Raw genomic sequence first — 18,867 nt, forward strand, 5'->3', positions numbered from 1 at the left:
TGAGGATGTGGAGAAAGAGGAACACTCCTCCATTGCTGGTGGGATTGCAAGCTTGTACAACCACTCTGGAAATCAGTCTGGCGGTTCCTCAGAAAATTGTACACAGTACTACCAGAGGATACAGCAATACCTTTTCTGGGCATATACCCAGAAGATCTTACAACTGGTAATAAGGACACATGCTCCACTATGTTCATAGCAGTCTTATTTTATAATAGCCAGAAGCTGGAAAGAACCCAGATGTCCCTCAATAGAGGAATGGATACAGAAACTGTGATACATTTACACAATGGAGTACTACTCAGCTATTAAAAACAATGAATTTATGAAATTCTTGGCCAAATGGATATATCTGGAGGATATAATCCTTAGTGAGGTAACCCAATCACAAAAGAAATCACTAGATATGCACTCACTGATAAGTGGATATTAGCCCAGAAAGTTGGAATACACAAGATACAATTTGCAAAACACAAGAAAACCAAGAAGGAAGACCAACGTTTGGATACTTCATTCCTCCTTAGTATAGGGAACATACCCATACCCATAAAAGGAGTAACAGAGACAAAGTTTGGAGCTAAGATGAAAGGATGGACTATCCAGAGACTACCCCACCTGGGAATCCATCCCATCTTCAGCCACCAAACCCAGNCACTATTGCACATGCCAGAAAGATTCTGCTGAAGGGACCCTGATATAGCGGCCTCTTGGGAGGCTATGCCAGTACCTGACAAACACAGAAGTGGATGCTCACAGTCAACTATTGGAGGGAACACAGGGCCCCCAATGGAGGAGTTAGAGAAAGTACCCAAGGAGCTGAAGGGGTCTGCAACCCTATAGGCTGAACAACAATATGAACTAACCAGTACCCCCAGAGCTCGTGTCTCTAGCTGCATATGTAGCAGAAGATGGTGTACTCAGCCATCATTGGGGAGAGAGGCCCCTTGGTCTTGCAAACTTTATATGCCCCATAGAGGGGAATGCCAGGGCCAAGAACTGGGAGTGAGTGGGCAGGGGAGAAGGGTGGGGGGATGGTATAGTGGACATTCGGGTTAGCATTTGAAATGTAAATGAAGAAAATATCTAATAAAATAATTAAAAAAAAAGTTATAATGCCTCTATGCCCCAGTATAGGGGAGTTCCAGGGCCAGAAAGTGGGAGTGGGTGGATTGGGGAGCAGGGGGAGGGAGGAGGGGATAGGGGATTTTTGGAGAGGAAACTAGGAAAGGGGATAGCATTTGAAATGTAAATAAAGAAAATAATAAAAAAGAACAAAAAGTATTATGTGGAGTATGAGCTATCCCTCTGGTTTTTTGAATTATTTAGTTGTCTAAAACATTTGATTTGCTAAAAATGTTCATGAATATGTAAATTTACATAGGAAAATAAAACATGCTAAAAAACTAAAAAAAAAAAGTTACATTGACCTGTACTATCATGATCTATAATGCTAATATAAACAGATGATCATTAAGCATAACTTCCTTAAAAATATTCATGGTACAGTCATTTTGTATAAGGGATCCTGATTTTGCTTTTAATGAGATAGGAAGTAAGAGTTCTCCATTAGGCGATAAAATAATTCTGGAAGGCATGGGGAAAGGACACCATGACTTGACTCAAGCCTTGTCTAGGTCAAGACTGTGACCTTGTCTCCAAAAACATCAAATAAGACAAAGCATACAATAACAATCTAATTAAATGTATTGAGTGCTCATGGAATTCAAGGCTTCGGAGGCTTTGTATAAACCTTAGTATGTGAATCAGCTTCATATTTTCTGCAAAGTTGAAATTGTCATCATTTTGTAGGTGAGTAAATAAGTGTTCAGATGTCCTAAGTTACCTGTACAATGCCATTCAGCCACAGATCTGGACTGTTCATTAGTCTGTTCACCTCCAGACAGTTGTGTGGTTGTCTTGTTTACACAACTTTTTCTGTGAGTCTAGAGTATTATGCAAGAAATATCTCCCTGGTTCATCCTGCTTATAAGGACCTATCAATCATGATTTTTCAGTGCCTTTACTCTGTAATCATTCAGTAAATTCCTGAACATGTGCTTCATTTCTTTAACCACTGAAGATCTAATAACTGGAACATTTTAAGTACCTGTCCCTTCATCTATCAAATGGTCTTTGAGATTTAAAATATTCTGGATGCTGGGCCCTTCTTTCATGTTTTAAAGCAAAGACATCAGACATCTCCCCCTTTTCATGTTTATCATCTACCAAGTTCTCTCCTATGTCAATTTTTCATGTGTGCCAAGTAAAGGTCAGCCAAGAGTGAGGGGCTCTTGTGCATGACTTCTTTGCTTATTTCTTCCTCCGATGCTGACGGGCCAACCATGTTTCCTACCTTCTCAGACTTAAATTACAAAGCTTAAGTGTCAAATTTGAAGAAAGTAGATGAAAGGGCTGTGGTAAGAGAGAGAACACTTTCATGACCATTATTGTGGTGTGTATGAGGATGGGTTATTTTCATCTGAGTATCTCAGGCAGAATAGGTATGGGTTCTGAAGGAGCTGGTGTGCCACTATAACCAGAGAACTTACTTGATTTTAAAAGGAGTCTGAATGGTCTTCCTCCTCATTCCTTTTTCCTCTGGTACTGGTGATTGGACCTAGAACCCTGTGCTTGCTCTTCAAATACTCTACTACAGAGCCATACCACACCTACATGCTTTTTCCCTTACTACCTGATCCAGTAGAATTCTGCTAGAAAGACAGGAGCTTATATTACATCCTGTAACGACTCTGATTGAACGGGACAGTATTTTTATTTTCTGCCTCTGATCTTGGCTTTTCAGTTACAGTCTTTCTTAAGAAATCATGGCACAACATCCTCATTACAGTGGCTGGGTTTTCTCTTCTAAACAAGAGCTACATATCATGTAGAGAAGACACAGCCTGCCTGCTGTATACCTACCCTTCATGGTGAATACAGTTGCACAGTTTGTTGATTTTGCACATGTCAGTCAGGCAGCTTCACTCCCAGACACAGCCTTTTGCACTCAGCTGCCATGAGCCATCATTATGCATTAATCCAAAGTGCTCTTCATTATCAGGAATTAATTTTCCCTTCCCAAGGTGGGTACAAAGTTCTCAGCATCCCTTTCTTCCCAAATATGCTAAAAATCACAGTTCCCAGACACACCCGTCACACCTCTTCTGTTCTTCTCACCGTGTAGCTTTTTCTCATGTATTACACAACCCACATGGGCTTTGAGGCATTCATGGTCTTTGCAAATAATGGAATTTTAGTACATTTGGATCCATGATTTCCATACATTATATATATGTCCTGCTTCAAGACAAAGTTAGCGGATTCATGTAATTATTGTTTGAATTTAAATGTAACTTTGGACTTGGTTCTGAAAGTCAGACGCAAGTCTACAGTAATTGACTATTGATGGCTTCCTTTCCACTGAATTTTTCTCACACTTTCTTCTTGCTCTCTTTGTTTGTTTGCTTGTTTGATTGTTTCCCCCATATCTGGGAAAACCAAGGCACTTCTCAAGACTACTTTATCCTTCAATCTTGACAGTATTGAACACCTAATATCAAATAGAAGATATTGCCCTTTTAGAAGATATGTGGTATGCTGAAATTGAAAACTCATGTATGCTTAGATTTAAGTCCTAAGTTTGCTCTGTAACCTTGTGAAAGTACCTGTGAACTTTTACCTCTATTTACCTAACTTTGGGAAGTGTCTGTAGTCACCTAAAAGTTAATAAAAGGGTTAAATGAAGAAATTTTGGAATGTTCTTTACACAGTGCCTTTGTACATGATACCCCACAATATTAGCTATCATCACTAAATTTTGTCAAGAAACCAATTTCTGGGTGTTTGGTCTATAACCAAATTTTCTCACTCACATTTATTTACCTCCTTGAATAGAGAACATGCCAAATGCATAGATAACTCACACTGTGAGGAAATTCTGGTATTTCAGCAACTAAATCATAGTACTCTGCAATATTTTGTCTGCATCACTTATGTACTTCATTGCATATACACCCAAGCTTACAGAGTTGAGAGTACGGCTCTTGCAGCCAGGTGGCAATGTGTGTGAAAGAAGTCATAGATTTAAATAGGAACTGAGCTTTTGTCTGTGTTCCACCTGTGTGTGTACATGACATAAAGTCCCACCTCTACATTTACACTCTACACAGTTTGCATTTCCTAAACTGGATCCACAATAACACATATGCAGGAGAGCAGGTAACTGATGTCAGAAGCATACAAAGGAATGACAATCTTCTCAGCCACCCGAAATGTGAGCAGACACACACACACACACACACACACACACACACACACACACACACCATGGATCCTATCTCTGTCACACCCACCTCCTCTTCATATGATGCTCATCTCTGTTGCTTATTAATTCATTTATGGATTCTCTTGCTTTTCACTTATCTCTGAGTGCTCATCATTCATTGCAATTCTACAGGGAAATTCATGCTGGATGAATTTCAGCTTCCTGCTAGCCAGAATAATCAGATTTAAGGGAACATTTGTGCCAGGCCTCATGTCTGCCAATATTCTTTCTATCTAGGTAATCAGCAAGTATGCCACGGCTGTTCTGCTCACATCAATTTCAATTCAAGTTGCTCTGAACTGTCAAGCTAATAAAACAAAGACACTTCTATCCCTGCCCCAGGATGCAGAACACCTTTACATAATGCAGTCACACCACTGCTCAAAGTGATGATAATCTGAGCCAGCAGTTTCCCTACAGATAGTCAACAGCTGGAGACAACAAGGGCAAAAGCAGGATTAACAAGGAATGCTTGTTGTGCCCAACAAGTCACCCTGCTTCTCCTTGTCCCACACCTGATGCAGCCTTTGAATTCACAAAGCCATTTGTTTAAAAAAAAAAAAAAAAGCCTGCAAATAACTCATTGAAAATCCATTTCTGCTCAGCTTATTTACCTGTTCCGTCATCAATGGATCAGTGGACATGATCTCCATTTCTGACAGAAAATAAAATTTATCTAGAGAACGTAGTTTGAATTGATTTGTACAAAGAAACAAAGGTAATCAGGAAGAAGGAAAGACGGAAAATGTGTCTTAAAAAGTTCTGAGGCAAAGGAGAGAACTGAATCATTAGGTGCCACAGTGACTGATTTTACAAGCTCTAGACCCTCAGTGAAGCTTCTGTTATGGGGGTAGCTCAAAGCAAGAGAATTCAGTGCATTTCAGCATAACATACTTCAAGTTTAAGTGTTCATAGGACATTTACAAATGAGGAAGGAAGTGCTGAAGTTTATATTTATTTGTAAGACAAGTACACAGTGTTAAAAGATGTCATATGTTACTGCCAATTGCAGTATGAAAAGAAACTAAAATCCCCAGAGATGGAAATGTGTTGGGCATTTAAAAATATGGGTGGGTTTTAATCTGACCAAAATAGAATGTTAAGTGGTATCTATGCACCCTGTAAAGAGATACTATAGATTCTAGACTTTGTTAAGCATGTTGTATTTTAAACACTATGATAGAGTTAACCATGATTCACTGACTTCATCCTCTGAGCAGTCTACTGGGCACTGTGTTCATCTCTATGTTTTAGACAGGCAAGTGTGGCTCAGAAGGCATGTCCTTGTATTAGGAGGATATTCCAGCAGGAATAGGACGCCGTACAACTAGCACTCAAACTCAGACAGCCTGGATACTAAAATGTCATACTATAAATCGAACTTTATCTAGAACTTTCTTTACATTAATCTTTAAACTATGTAAATGCTTTCCAGAATAAATATTCAATTGGAGGTTGAACTACTGGATACTATATCTATCTGAAACATGACGTGAAAAGTGGGATAAAAAAAACTTATATAAAGATGAAAAGATCGGCAGTATATTTTCTTAAGTTATATACAAGAACTATATCCTATATTCGTCTGCCAAAATCTGAATTAGGCATACAGTTCATTTTATTACTTATTTGAAGAGTATATAGTCTATTAACCAGGTTTTGTGCATGTAAAAAGAGGGTTATCTACTAGGAAAATGCCACTGTAAACTTCTGAAGGAAAGGGGAAAAAGACCACATTTAAAAGATGCCCATTTGGGCTTGAGTTTCTGGTTTATCACAAGATATAACATGGACATTTCTTGTTTTACAAAAACTTGAATTCCTGAGCTTGCCCAAATGTTAATGTCTCTATGATTGCACATGTTTACATCATTTCAGATGTTGTTCCAGATGGAATATTGATCTCTTGCTATATTTCTCTAACTTTGAATACTCATTCTAATTCATTCTCAAGCCATCATCTTACATCCAGACTGACCACATTTTGTTAATTTAAATTTCCAGGATTTAATAAAAAGATCTTGTAAATATTTTCTCACGTGCTGGCCAGTGAGAGGTGGGTCACTAGCCAGCTGAGGTAGATCCTATGAATAATTTCTCATGCTGACCAAAGGGTGATATTCATTCCCAAAGAGTAACTTGCTTTATCTCTACTAACCTCTCAGTGCATTTAACCTGGAACAGAACTACCTCTCCTTAATACCCCAGCAGCCATAGGTTTCCAGTAGCTCCTTGCTAGGGGTGGGAATTCTCAAGCCCCCATCTTGATCAATGCTGGGATTTTCTCTGGCTTGATATCATACAAGTCTTATGCATACACTCAACAGCAACTGTCAGTTCCTCTGTACCACTGTCTTGCTGTGTCCAGAAAACACTATTCTATTATTATCACCTACTACTTCTGGTATTATAATCTTCCTGCCCTCTCTTCAATGATGATTGCTGAGCCTTGGGAGGAAGATGTGTGAAGATACTGTCAGTTTTCTAAAAAAATGCAGTAATATGCCATATTCTATTGAAAAAATTGTAAGTCTGTACCTAATCCATGATGTTTGTATGAGTAGAAAACTCTGTGTGTATAGGAATACCACCAAAGTTCATAACAAAGATAGATAATGAAAACTTGAGTGATGTTTATCATTATAACTGACTGATCAACATAGATAAGTTTACTTTGAATATTGGTTATATTGGTTATTGTAAAAAGAAAGATCCACAGTGCGCCCAAGAAAAGATGGGTAAGCTCTGGTTTGGTGTGCTTTTTGTTAATTTAATTTTCTAGGATTTTATAAAAAAGATATTGTGAATATTTTTTTCAAGTGTGGGCCATTGAGAGGTGGATCACTAGTTGGCTGAGGTAGGTCATAGACGGTCTCATGTGCAGGTCATTTTGAGTCAGCTGAGGTTATTAACTTGGGAAGTTCTTCAAGAGCCATAGGAATACATTCTTATAGCAAACAAAAAGTCCCCATCCATGTCACTGCCGAGACAGATAAGTGAGTGCTGCCCACTGAGTCCTTACACATCAAAAATAGTTTGAAATATGATATGCGGACCAACCATATGCAAGCGTTTTAATTGGGTACTTTCTCCCCCAGACACTATCCAATTTCTCTGGAGCTGCTCTTATCCAGCATAATCAACTTTTAGAAAATCAGAATTGAGAATTGTATGGGTTGAAAATTAAACAATAAGAATCTTCTGTGAGTCTTTCCTTCTCTAAAGTGGAGAGAGACTATCGGAGAAACGAGCATTAGAACAATTAGATGACTGATATTTCACCAGGTACTCAGCATGCTGTTGTCCTCGGAACCAGAGATACTTGGTGCCATACCTCATAAAGGTCAATCATGACATTGCCTTCAGGGCCTCTGCTGCTCTGCACATTCTCCAAGGCCAGTGTGAAGTAGACCCCTCGTGTGTCTGAGATGTAGAGGTTGTAGGTGTCATTCTGGTTCCATTCTTGAACTGCTGCAAACACTTGGTTCTCGTCTGTGCTAATGACATGCATGTCCTGAAGAAAATCACAGGAAGTGAAGAGAGGATAAGTGTTATCCACTAACCTGGCATGCATCCAAAGAGTGTGGGCGATGACGAGGGAGAGGTAGAGAACGCTTCTGTTCACGAACATGAAAAATGAAGATAAGTGTTCATCATCTACTTCCCATGTCCCTTAGGAGTTAAGCACTGAGGTCATGATAAAATAAGATAGGAGGGTACATAGCGGCCTCCTTGTAAGTTAATTTCCTTAATAGACACGTTGATGATAGTGTTCTTAAATATGTATGAACTTGGAGAACCAGTCATTCTCATGTATTTGTCAAGTTCAAACATTCCTTGTTCAGAATACATACACAGTGCAAACATAAGGACAAACTTCAGGGACAGAAGAAAACCAGACAAGCCCTGGATGCCACTGTGGTTTGGGGGCAATTAGCTCTGCCACTGGCTGAAAGTTCTTTAGACACAAAAACCTCAGACTCGACTCACCAAATTAATGTATGCTTTTCAATGCGGTCCCCCCCCCACCAGAATAATATGCACATTAATGTGTGACAATTGCTGCCAAGGGTCCAGCAACATCAAAAATTCCCCAGGAAAAAAATAATAACCACCAGAAAAATCCCAAACCATTAATGTTTGTCTGAGTGATTAATCTAAGGACTCAGCTACTAATCCAATATTTTCCTCTGATAAATTCTCTAAGAAAATTACAGGAGTGAAAGGTGTCATCATAAAGGATGATTGATGTTCCTAAGGATACCAGACATAAAAATAAAATAAAGGAAAAATGCAGAACTCTCTGCTCTGTCCTTTGGTAAGAATTTCGAATCCTCCATTCTTGAGTCAGGACTAACTAATGTCTAACACTATTCTGAATTGGCTGTCTCCAGTCAATGCGTGCCGTTTCCTTAAGGGACGCCTGTTGGCATGCTTTGGGTTGCTTTTTAATCCTGTGGACAAAGAACTCTACATGGAACAACTTCCAAACACAGAGTAAAGCAGTAAAAAATAAAAAGACTGAACACAAGCCAAGCTGTCTGTAAGAAAAGTATCCATGTGGCAAAAGAATAATGTAGAAACATCCCTGGCTTTTCTGTAACTTAATAAAAATCTTCGTGAACTGACCACATTGTATATTCAAAAAGCTTCAGAAAAGTTCAGATCTAATGATCTTCCCTGAGGACCATTTCAATCCATACATTTCAGTGCAACTTGAGTCAAACTTCTAACCTCAGGTTCTCATGATTTGAGTTCAGTCTTGGCTTATGACATAGTCATGGAACTCTATGCTCAGCCCTTCTATTTGTGAACTCTAGCTAACAAGAGTATGTCCCTTACAGAGCACTGAAGATAAAATCAGCAAGTCTTAAAGATTATAATAGTGTTCCTCAGGGTATGCTTTATTCATGATGAGTGTTTCACTTAAGGGAGCCTGTCTGTCCCTTTTGTTATTTATAAAAGATCTATTTGGCTCCTCTGCTTTTAAAATATTTGAATATTCATCCACTGATGTACTCAAGAAAAGGTTCGTCCAAATGTTTTCTGTCTGATGGAGGAAATTAGCTATGGGAATTATCCTTAATTTCTCTGCTTTATCCATGTGGACAAGCCTTCCACAGGGTCTTACTTGATAGTAGAATGGAAAACAAAAATCTTTAAAATCATTAAACAATTACTCCATATTCATGTTTTTTTTTTTTTTTCCCTTCAAAATGTTGTAATCCTGGATTTCTGTTAAATTGTTTCAAATGTAAGCTGATGCTAACATAGTCAGTCTGACCCCTGGGCTTTGGTGCGAATTTCTGCAACAATGAACTTCTTAGACTCATACAACAGACTTGAGAAAATAATCCTGGGATGGGGGAGCATAGTCATTTGTCTATACTATCATATTCCATAAGCCACTGAGTAGATTTGGTACTCACAGATAATAGCTGACATTGTCAGCTTGACAAGGATTACCCTGGAGATGAGGCTCTGGGAATGCTTGGGAATGATTCTGAAGATGGGGTCCATTGAAGTGGGAAGACCCATCCTAGATGGGAATAGTATTAAGGGCTCTGTCCTAGACAGAATCAAAAGTGGAGAGGTGGCTGGGCACAGATCTTTCTCTGTCTATTACCCTGCCCCCATGTATTTCCCTCTGACTCTCTCTGTCCCTCTGACTCTCTCTGTCCCTCTGTCTCTGTTCCTCTGTCTGTCTGTCTCTGTCTGTCTGTCTGTCTGTCTGTCTGTCTGTCTGTCTCTCTCTCTCTCTCTCTCTCTCTCTCTCTCTGTGTGTGTGTGTGTGTATGTATGTGTGTATGTGTGTATGTGTATGTATATCTCCTTCCAGAAAGCCTCTGCACCATGGCCTGCTGCCTTAAGCCCAGGTACAACAATCCTATCCCTGAGGATCCTTTAACTATGTGCCAAGGTAAACCCTTTCTCCCTTAAGTTGCTTTTTTCCAGGTATTCGATCACAGCAACAGGCAAAGTAGCTAAGAGTGTATTAAAAATGTACCTCTGTTAGGTGGATTAAGCAGGGTCATTTAGAGAATTTTTCACATGACGTTGATAGAATAAAATGATTGGGTCTAGATAAGGTTGCAAACCAACCTCCCTTTACCTTTATGTCATTTCATGAACCAGAATTTAGAAGACGATGCTGTGCATAATGACTTGATAGATTTGTATTTTATTTCACTTTCCTCAACCCCTTACTTAAAAAGGTGTTCTTATTCTTCCACAGATTCCCATGACTTAGACCACTGTAGACTCTTATTTGGAGTTATACTAGAAGACTTTGCAAAGTCTGTTCTATAGGATACCAGTATTACTAGATTCTAATGTATTTTTAAATGGAGATGGAAGCATCTTTGCTAGAACTATAGGACCCCCATTTTTGGGGACCCCCCCCCAAAGTCACAGGAGTCAGGATTTCCCAGGAAACACGAGTGGCCTTCTTGTTGTAAAAGCATGAGGTAGTTTAATGGCGGAGCTCCGGGCCAGCACGTACCTCATGCAGGAGGCAGAGGTGCCGACCTTGTGGCCTGAAAGCTAGGGGTTTTTATAGGGGGAGGGGGAGGGGCTAGCAAGAATTGGCACAGTTAACCGTGATTGGCTCATTTAAACATACACATTTGCAGAATGGTACGTGCAAAGGCAGGAATGCTAGGAGACTTGAGGGGCGGGTCAGCAGAACATTTAGTTCAGTCCCAGGAAGGTTCCAACAATGGCCTGCCTGGGCGTGCCCAGGCTTGTCTCATTGTGCTCTCTGCCTCAGGCTTCCAAGCTTACAAACAACTATTTCTCTGGACATAAGTTGCATGAATCCCAGGCCTTAAATTTCATTTCTCTATAGAACCTTTGACTGTTATTGGTGATGGTGATTTATGGATCTTAGTTTCTTTCTTTCTTTCTTTCTTTCTTTCTTTCTTTCTTTCTTTCTTTCTTTCTTTTTCTTTGTTAGAAGATAGGATCACTCTATGTAGCCAGCTATGTAGCCAAGTTGGTTTTCACTATATCATCTAACCTGTATTCAAACTACTCTCTTTTTAACATCTACTTATATTGTTGATTATGTGTGTGGGCGTGTGCATCTCTGTGAGTATATATCACATACATGTGGGTGCCCTTGGAGACCAGAAGAGAGAGTCATGTACCATGAAGCTGGGAGTTAGAGATGATGATGAGGTACCTGATAGAGGTGCTAAGAACACAACTCAGGTCCTCTGGAAAAATAGGACAAACTCTTAACCACTGAACCATCTCTCCAGTCCCCAGATTCAAACTACTGGTAATCCTTTCTTTACTTTCTAGAGGCTGGGGTTATTCATTTATTCCTGCATGCATAGTCATAAACTATTGAATTAATGTTGAACTAAAGATAAAACATTCATGAGGTATTGGTGACCTCCTCTTAGTGTCTAAAGAAGTCACATTGATTGAATGGAGTTTACTTTCTTTTTAAACCTATTTGGATGAAGGACCAATTTTTTTCTCCAATATATCACTAAGGGTATTTTATTCTGAGTGACAACTTGAGGGAAATATTTTTTTGAAACTAAGTTCTTTTTAAAAAAAAAAAAAAATGAATAAAAGAAAAAGTAATAAAACCCAGAGAGCCAAAGTTTCTAAGCAAGTTAGTGATGGATCCAGGTCAGAAGTTGGGTCTCCTCTTATGAGTCCAGCATCCCTTGCACCCCCTGCATCCTGGTACCCATCCATCTTCCACGATGGAGACAACTAGATCCATACTACTAGTAATATTACCTTGTTTTTATAGAGTATCTGTCCTCGGAAACACTTGAGGCACTTTTGTACATACTGCCTCATCTATCTTGCTGGAGTTGCTCAGAACAGGCTCCAAGTAAGTTAGAGAAGGAAAGACTATCTCTATGACACTGGGCAACAGGCCACCCACTCTTACTTGCAATGGCAATACTTATCCACCATGCTACCTTGGTTTCTCTTTACCATTATTAATTGTTTCTACATAGCCCAAAGCAGTGCTCTGCTCTTTCACCATCTGATACAATGTCAGTAGGTGACTATAGAAATTTGAACCCGGAAAGAGATGATGGGTCTCTGTTCCTTTGGTCAGCATGATGCCTTGTTCCTTTGCAGGTGCAGCCCTGGCTTTGAAAGAAGGCCAAGTAAAACACCAGCTTTGAGGCAAACCATTCCACTCACACTGAGCCTTCTCTTTGAAGCTATAATGGCATTATAATGAAGCTTCTCTTTGCTTTATGTAATAAACACCCACCTGGACCAAATAATCCACACATTTGCTACACTAGCTCCCATGTCTGTAGTAACAAGGACAATGAATCCCTGCTTTCTACTCTGAGAACTCAGATGCAGCCAGGTCCTGGAACATGATCATCTGGGTGGCACAGAAAAGTATGCAGTAGATGACCAATTCAGCTTCAAGGGAAATTTTGCCTTCCGGATTGACTATGGGCTACTGGGGACATGTGTCAGCAGGGATCTTTGCAATAACTATGAACAGGCAATGTAAAATTCCTGTCCTCAGTCTCCAGCAGTGTATAAACAAAAGCCTCTTTGATTTTAAACTAGCATCTCCAGGCCACCTTAGGCCTGTGCGGCCTTCCCCTTTCTCCATGTTTAGATAGCAGCACATCAAAGTTGGTGAGGTGAAGATGAAGCTACAGTGGAAGTCATTCATTTACTTGTAAAGGGACAAAATCATAAAGCAAAACAAAACAAAATGCTAGTATGGCTTTCAGAAAAATCTAACCACACCTGTATGGCAACCAGAATCTGGTTTAGGCTGGGATTATTCTGTGAAGAATATGCAGACCCTAGAATTAGCATGTGAACGCCTGAGATCTGTAGTCCCCTGACTTAGGCTCAGCTCTGCACTCTGCATGTCTCCTGAATGAAAGTCTCCTGCTGCATTGGGTATAAATCCTGTTTTCAAAGTGACAAATCTTTCAAGTTGCCTTCTTCTATTTTTTTGGTGAATGAATCACAATTCACTTCAGTGCACATCCCCTGGGGGGCACTTTTTGTTGTTGTTTTGTTGATTGTTTGTTGTGTTTTTCCTAGTTGGCATCTCCCTCTGGAACCTTCCTTGGAGAGTATATTGGACAATTTTAAACATTCTCAGCCCTTCCTCCGTACACATGGATTTTATTCAATGTTCATTCCAGGGCTGATTTTGATGTTGTATACTCTTGTTCTTATCTTATTGGGGTGGGAAGAAGAGCGATGATCAAGACCAGGGTCAGTTCGGTTCATCACGTAGAGACGTGTGGTTCTGTGCAATTGCCATTGTCATTGACCTCCTATTAGTGTAGAACAATCATAACTAAGAACCTGGTGTGGTTCTCTAAAATGAATAATGTGTGTTTGATTCTAATAGGTGGGAGTTATAAAAACCCTTTTACTGCTGGGCAGTGGTGGCGCACACCTTTAATCCCAGCACTTGGGAGGCAGAAGCAGACAGATCTCTGAGTTCGAGGCCAGCCTGGTCTACAGAGTGAGTTCCAGGACAGCCAGGGCTACACAGAGAAACCCTGTCTCAAACAAAACAAAACAACCCTTTTACTCTTAGGGTAGGTAAGAAGAGCATTTTGCCTGGAGATGTCAGCACAAGCCGTTAGCCAAGCTCTCCTGTGAGAGGCCAACCCTGCCTCTTGTGCTCTTGTTGTCCATCATGAACAGTCCTGGACATACAGCTGGTGCTACTTCAGCAAGGAGTTGCAAATGCAAGAAAACACAAAAGAAAGATGAGACTTCACTCAAAATAAATGTCCTCGTGTCCTGTGTTCACCTTATGATGCCAGGACTTGAGTTGGCCCTTCCCTAAATCTCTATCATCTGTGAAGTGCTACAGCCTGTGAAAGGCTGGTCCTGCTGATCCAGAGCTGCAGGATCTTCATGACACATGGTGACAACAGGATAACCTGGAGGAGTCCAGGTGGGAATCCTGTATTGACAGTGTCACAGAAACCAGAGACCTCTCACCAGACCAGTCTCACTGCAATGAACATTTACAAGTGAAGATATGTGGACAGAGGGATCTACTGTGGGACACACTGTAACACACTACAGTTTCCATGTTGTTTTCTATGCTTTGTTTTGTTTTATTTGTGTGTGTGTGGTTATGTTTCCTATTTTGGAAGGGGAGAGGTTGCAAGGGTGGGGGAGCAGATATGAGGGGACGAGAAGATGAGTGGGGCTAAGGTGCATGATATGAAGCTCACAAAACAACAAATAAAAGAACCCACAGAAACAGATTGTTAATAAGCATCCTTTGAAAGCCCACATCATTGTTCTCCACTAGGTGGCGCTCCATATCAACACAGTTTTTCAGAGTTTGTGGAAAGAGCCTGCGGAAGTCAGTGATGAAGGGTCTCTCACTTTTCCACTGTTTCCAAAAAAGGAGTGGCTAGGGAAGTCAGAACATTCAGCTGTGCTTCAGGTGTCTCAAAATAAGCCAATTCCTAACTCCCACTGAGAACAACTGCCACACTATAACATAAAATGTAACATTTTTTTGGTTTGATTTAAAAACAAACATACTGATTGTGAATATTTAATATTGAAAGGCAAAAATGAGGTTATTATTAATTAACCCAGATGTCCCTACAGGAAGAATTCCAAAGAAGAAAGAGAGCAGGAGAAGGACCCTCAGAGAAAGGGGAAATGGAAAGTGGATCCTGAAGGAGCAAGAGGCTGGCAGTGACCTTGAGGATGGGGAGGTGGGCTGGAGCCGAGAGAAGAGCTATGAGAGGAAAACAGGAACCAGACAAGTACCTTGGGCAAAGCATATTTCGGAAGCTTCATTTGTGCAAACGGGCTTCTTCGGTAGGACACATAGTAATGTGGTCTTCCTCCTGATGTCAGCTGCAGAACAGAAACAAGGTAGTAAGGGACGCTACAGGAAGCATTTGGGGTCACAGAAAAGAAGCTACCTACCTGAATGATGTAGGTAGCTGCCACATAGCAGCAGAAAGGATACCTATCAGTAGCCCATATTTACCAGAAAAGCAACTTACATACTGTCTAGGGGATTCTCAGAGGTCCAACAATAACCATATAATAGACAAAAAAATGTACTTTGCAAATCTGGACCATGGAGCTAGAGAGATGACTGGATGGTTAAGAGCACTTGTTCTTCTACAAGAGTGGGGTTTGAATCCCAGCATCCACTGTGCAGCTCACACCCATCCATTTCCAAGGGATATGACTTCCTCTTCTGGACTCCATGGGCACCAGATAGGCATGTAGTGCACAGACATAAAAGCCCAAAAGAAAAATCGCTGATACACATAAAAGCAACACATACATTTACATATACATATGAAAAGAGACAAAGATAGATAGATAGATAGATAGATAGATAGATAGATAGATAGATAGATTGACAGACACACAGACAGATGATAGACTGACAGTTAGACATGGATCTATAATGTGATTCTAAAGCTAAGAAACTGTCAATCTGTGCTGTTCTTTCCAACATTAGAGGCCTCTGGAGATATTAGCTCTCTGCTTTTCAGCAGTCAAGCTTTTCAGCTTCAAGTCCTTGCTATTCAGGTTGCCATCTGGGGCCAGAAGGCAATAGTCCACGTACAACAGTGAAGGGCAACCTTCTCATTTCTCATCTTCAGGTACAGAGCTCCTGTTTGATGATGGCATCATATGGATGCCTAAGGGTTATATCCAGGCAAGTTAGCAGAAAGCCAGGTCAGGTTTGGGTTCCAAATTAATTCTGAGTTTATATTTTTCGGGAGAAAACCATGGAAACTGGCACTGTTTTATCCAAGGCAGGTCAATGAATCCGGAAGGGTCTTTAGGACAAGGGAGTGGTTTCCATTCAGACTTGAATACCGTGCTGAACAGAGTAGAAGGCACCTCTGCCAATGTGTCTCTGGAGCAAAACATGTCCTATGTTGAAAATCTGAAGTCTGAATGTCACTGGAGTTTGCATACTTGGAATGTCAACAAAGCTTGTGGTAAAGGTTCATCAGACACAGGGGAGCGATTGGAAAGATGCTCTTCACCACTGTGTGTGGAAAAGTGATGGGTTACAAGAAGTTACTCATATCATTCTAGATGTAGGTCTGATGCTGATTTGTATGCCAGACTTGTGGATTAGAAACAGTTGCCACAAAACCAGAGACAGGTTTCTGAAAGCATTACTGATAGAGAAGTGAACTGGACAGAGCCAATACAGGTAAACATTTGAATGCCACATGAAATTATCTGACGAGTCATCACATACTTCCCTCAAGAATAAGAAACTCGGGTATGTGTATAATCACTTCTGAAACTTTTCAAAATTAGATAAATTGATGCTGGGCAGTATTTTTTTAATTCATATGATTAGATATAATTTGCTCTTCAAATAAACATGTGTCTAGAATGTACCTCAACTGTAATATGCATACATACACATACACAAACATGCACTCACACATACACACACACACACACACACACACACACACACACACAGATTTAGCCATTATACCTTTGCAGTTCTTACCTTGGAAAGTAATAACAATTTTTAGATAAGTTGGACAAGTAAGTCTAAAGGTTTTCTTAAGTGCTAAATGAAGCAGTGCATGATTGACGCCTGTGTCCTGTCGGTAATCATGAAACCTCAACTCCTCAAGTGGTTTTGCATTCTCTCAGGAGGAGGAAATCATCTCTTCTAGGTTGCCCTGTGCACTGCCGTGGTGCCTGACCATACCAGGGGGTCATTGGTACATGTCCCACCTCCATCCTTCACACAAGTTCCCTTTCACATTCTTTCCTTTAAAAGTGACACAGAAGAGGGGACTGACTGCATGATCATTCTTCAGATAAGGAGAGATGGTCATGATATCGCAATTCCTTTATTGACGGTGCTTTATTTGGGGAAATGGATAAATAGAAGTGTGTATCACTCCCAAGTCAATGATTTTAAACTGGTTGGTTAATTTCTATAGAGTGTAACTTAAGAACAGCCTGTAAACATCCCTCCCCCTCCCACCCTTCTTTCTTCTCTTCCCTTCCCTTCTCTTCTCTTCCCCTTTTGTCTTTTCCCCTATCTTTCTCCCCTTTCCCATCTCCAATTCATTTGTTTCTTCCTTTTGATGGTAGATAGGCAGGCAGAAAGGGCTAATACCAGACAGAGCCTAGAAATACCTTAAGCCACTGAACAAGAAGTAGGGTTTTCTTACCTGAACAAACACATAATCGTCCTGAACAATCAAAGAGTCTGGGTCGATGTAACCTGGGAAAGGCTTATTTCTGTTGGCTTCAGTGCAGTTTTGCATCCGACAAGTTAGGTATATTGAGTCTGTAAAGGAAGAAGACGAAAGCTCTAGCGTCTATGTATTTTGTGTTTTCCTTAGGATGTTAATATGTTCAAGCAAGCCTCACAAGCTCCCGAAGTTCCCACTAAGTATCACTGCCACTGTTCCAATCGTTGGTGCTATTTTATTAGCTTGCTATCAGAACCATTGTCTCTGGTATGTCCACCAAGTTTTGTTACAGAATTCTTCTTTAGTTTTTCCTCTTCCAAATACCCAAAGAAAAGATTTTCAAAAAGCTGACAGTAAGACCTGTGATTCTGCAGTTATATTTTCATCTGTATTAGAATTGACCTTCACATGTTAATCCTTTACTGAGAAGCAATGGAAACACACTTGCCTGCAGTATTTTAAAAATCTCAGGTAGAAGTCCCTCTGGACTGAGTAATATGATCCTTAGTAAGATTGAAAACAAAATACTATTATGGAAACACTTTTAATGATGCTCTGATATGCTTGCAGACAGGACCCTCTGTCCTCCGAGAGGCTCTACCCAGAAGCTCATCAGAACAGATGCAGAGACCCACAGTCAAACATTGGACAGAGCTCAGGGACTCTTATGGAAGGGCCAGGGAAAGGATTGGATACTCTGAAGGGAATGGAAACTCCACAGGAGACCAACAGAGTCAACTAAACTGGAACCTTGGGGCTCTCAGAGACTGAACCACCAACCAAATAATACATATGGTCTGGACCAAGGCTCCCAGCACATATGTAGCAGATCTGCATCTCAGTCTCCATATGGGTCTCCCAACAACTGGAGGGGGACTATCCCTAAATTCCACAACAGTGCTGTCTTGTCTGGCCTCAGTGGGAAAGGATTATTCTAATCCTGAAGAGATTCTGGGAGCCAAGGATGAGGGTACCCAGGGGCCCCACCTCTGAGAAGAATAGGAGGGGTGGAGGGAGTGATGCAGGGAATCTTTGGGGGTGGAAAGAAAGAAAGAAAGAAAGAAAGAAAGAAAGAAAGAAAGAAAGAAAGAAAGAAAGGAAGAAAGGAAGGAAGGAAGGAAAACAGGCAAGATCACTTCTAGGACTTTTGGCTAAATCAAGTGTAGAAAGGAAGAGAGGGAAGGGGCAGAGGGAGGAAGGGAAGAAGGAAGGAATGAGGGAAGGAAGGAAGAGAAAAAAGAGAGAGAAAGGAAGGAAGGAGGAAGGAAGGAAGGAAAGAAAGAAAGGAAGGAAGGAAGGAAGGAAGGAAGGAAGGAAGGAAGGAAGGAAGAAAGA

At 40.6% G+C, this 18,867-nt stretch overlaps 1 protein-coding gene across 5 annotated transcripts in view; it reads right to left on the reverse strand.

Annotated features, from left to right (window-relative positions):
* Sorcs1 (sortilin related VPS10 domain containing receptor 1) overlaps positions 1-18,867 on the reverse strand; it is a 501,662-nt gene that overhangs the window by 102,496 nt on the left and 380,299 nt on the right. For all 5 annotated transcript variants that reach the window (XM_021205280.2, XM_021205273.2, XM_029537410.1 and 2 more), the window contains exons 7-9: positions 17,509-17,627; positions 15,095-15,184; positions 7,659-7,838 (exon numbers count right to left, since the gene is read on the reverse strand). In XM_021205280.2, coding sequence (XP_021060939.1) covers positions 7,659-7,838; positions 15,095-15,184; positions 17,509-17,627 — 389 coding nt within the window. The remainder of the gene's footprint in view (positions 1-7,658; positions 7,839-15,094; positions 15,185-17,508; positions 17,628-18,867) is intronic.

The sequence above is a fragment of the Mus pahari genome, chromosome 1 (genome assembly GCF_900095145.1).
Source record: "Mus pahari chromosome 1, PAHARI_EIJ_v1.1, whole genome shotgun sequence".
Taxonomy (NCBI): Eukaryota; Metazoa; Chordata; class Mammalia; order Rodentia; family Muridae; genus Mus; species Mus pahari.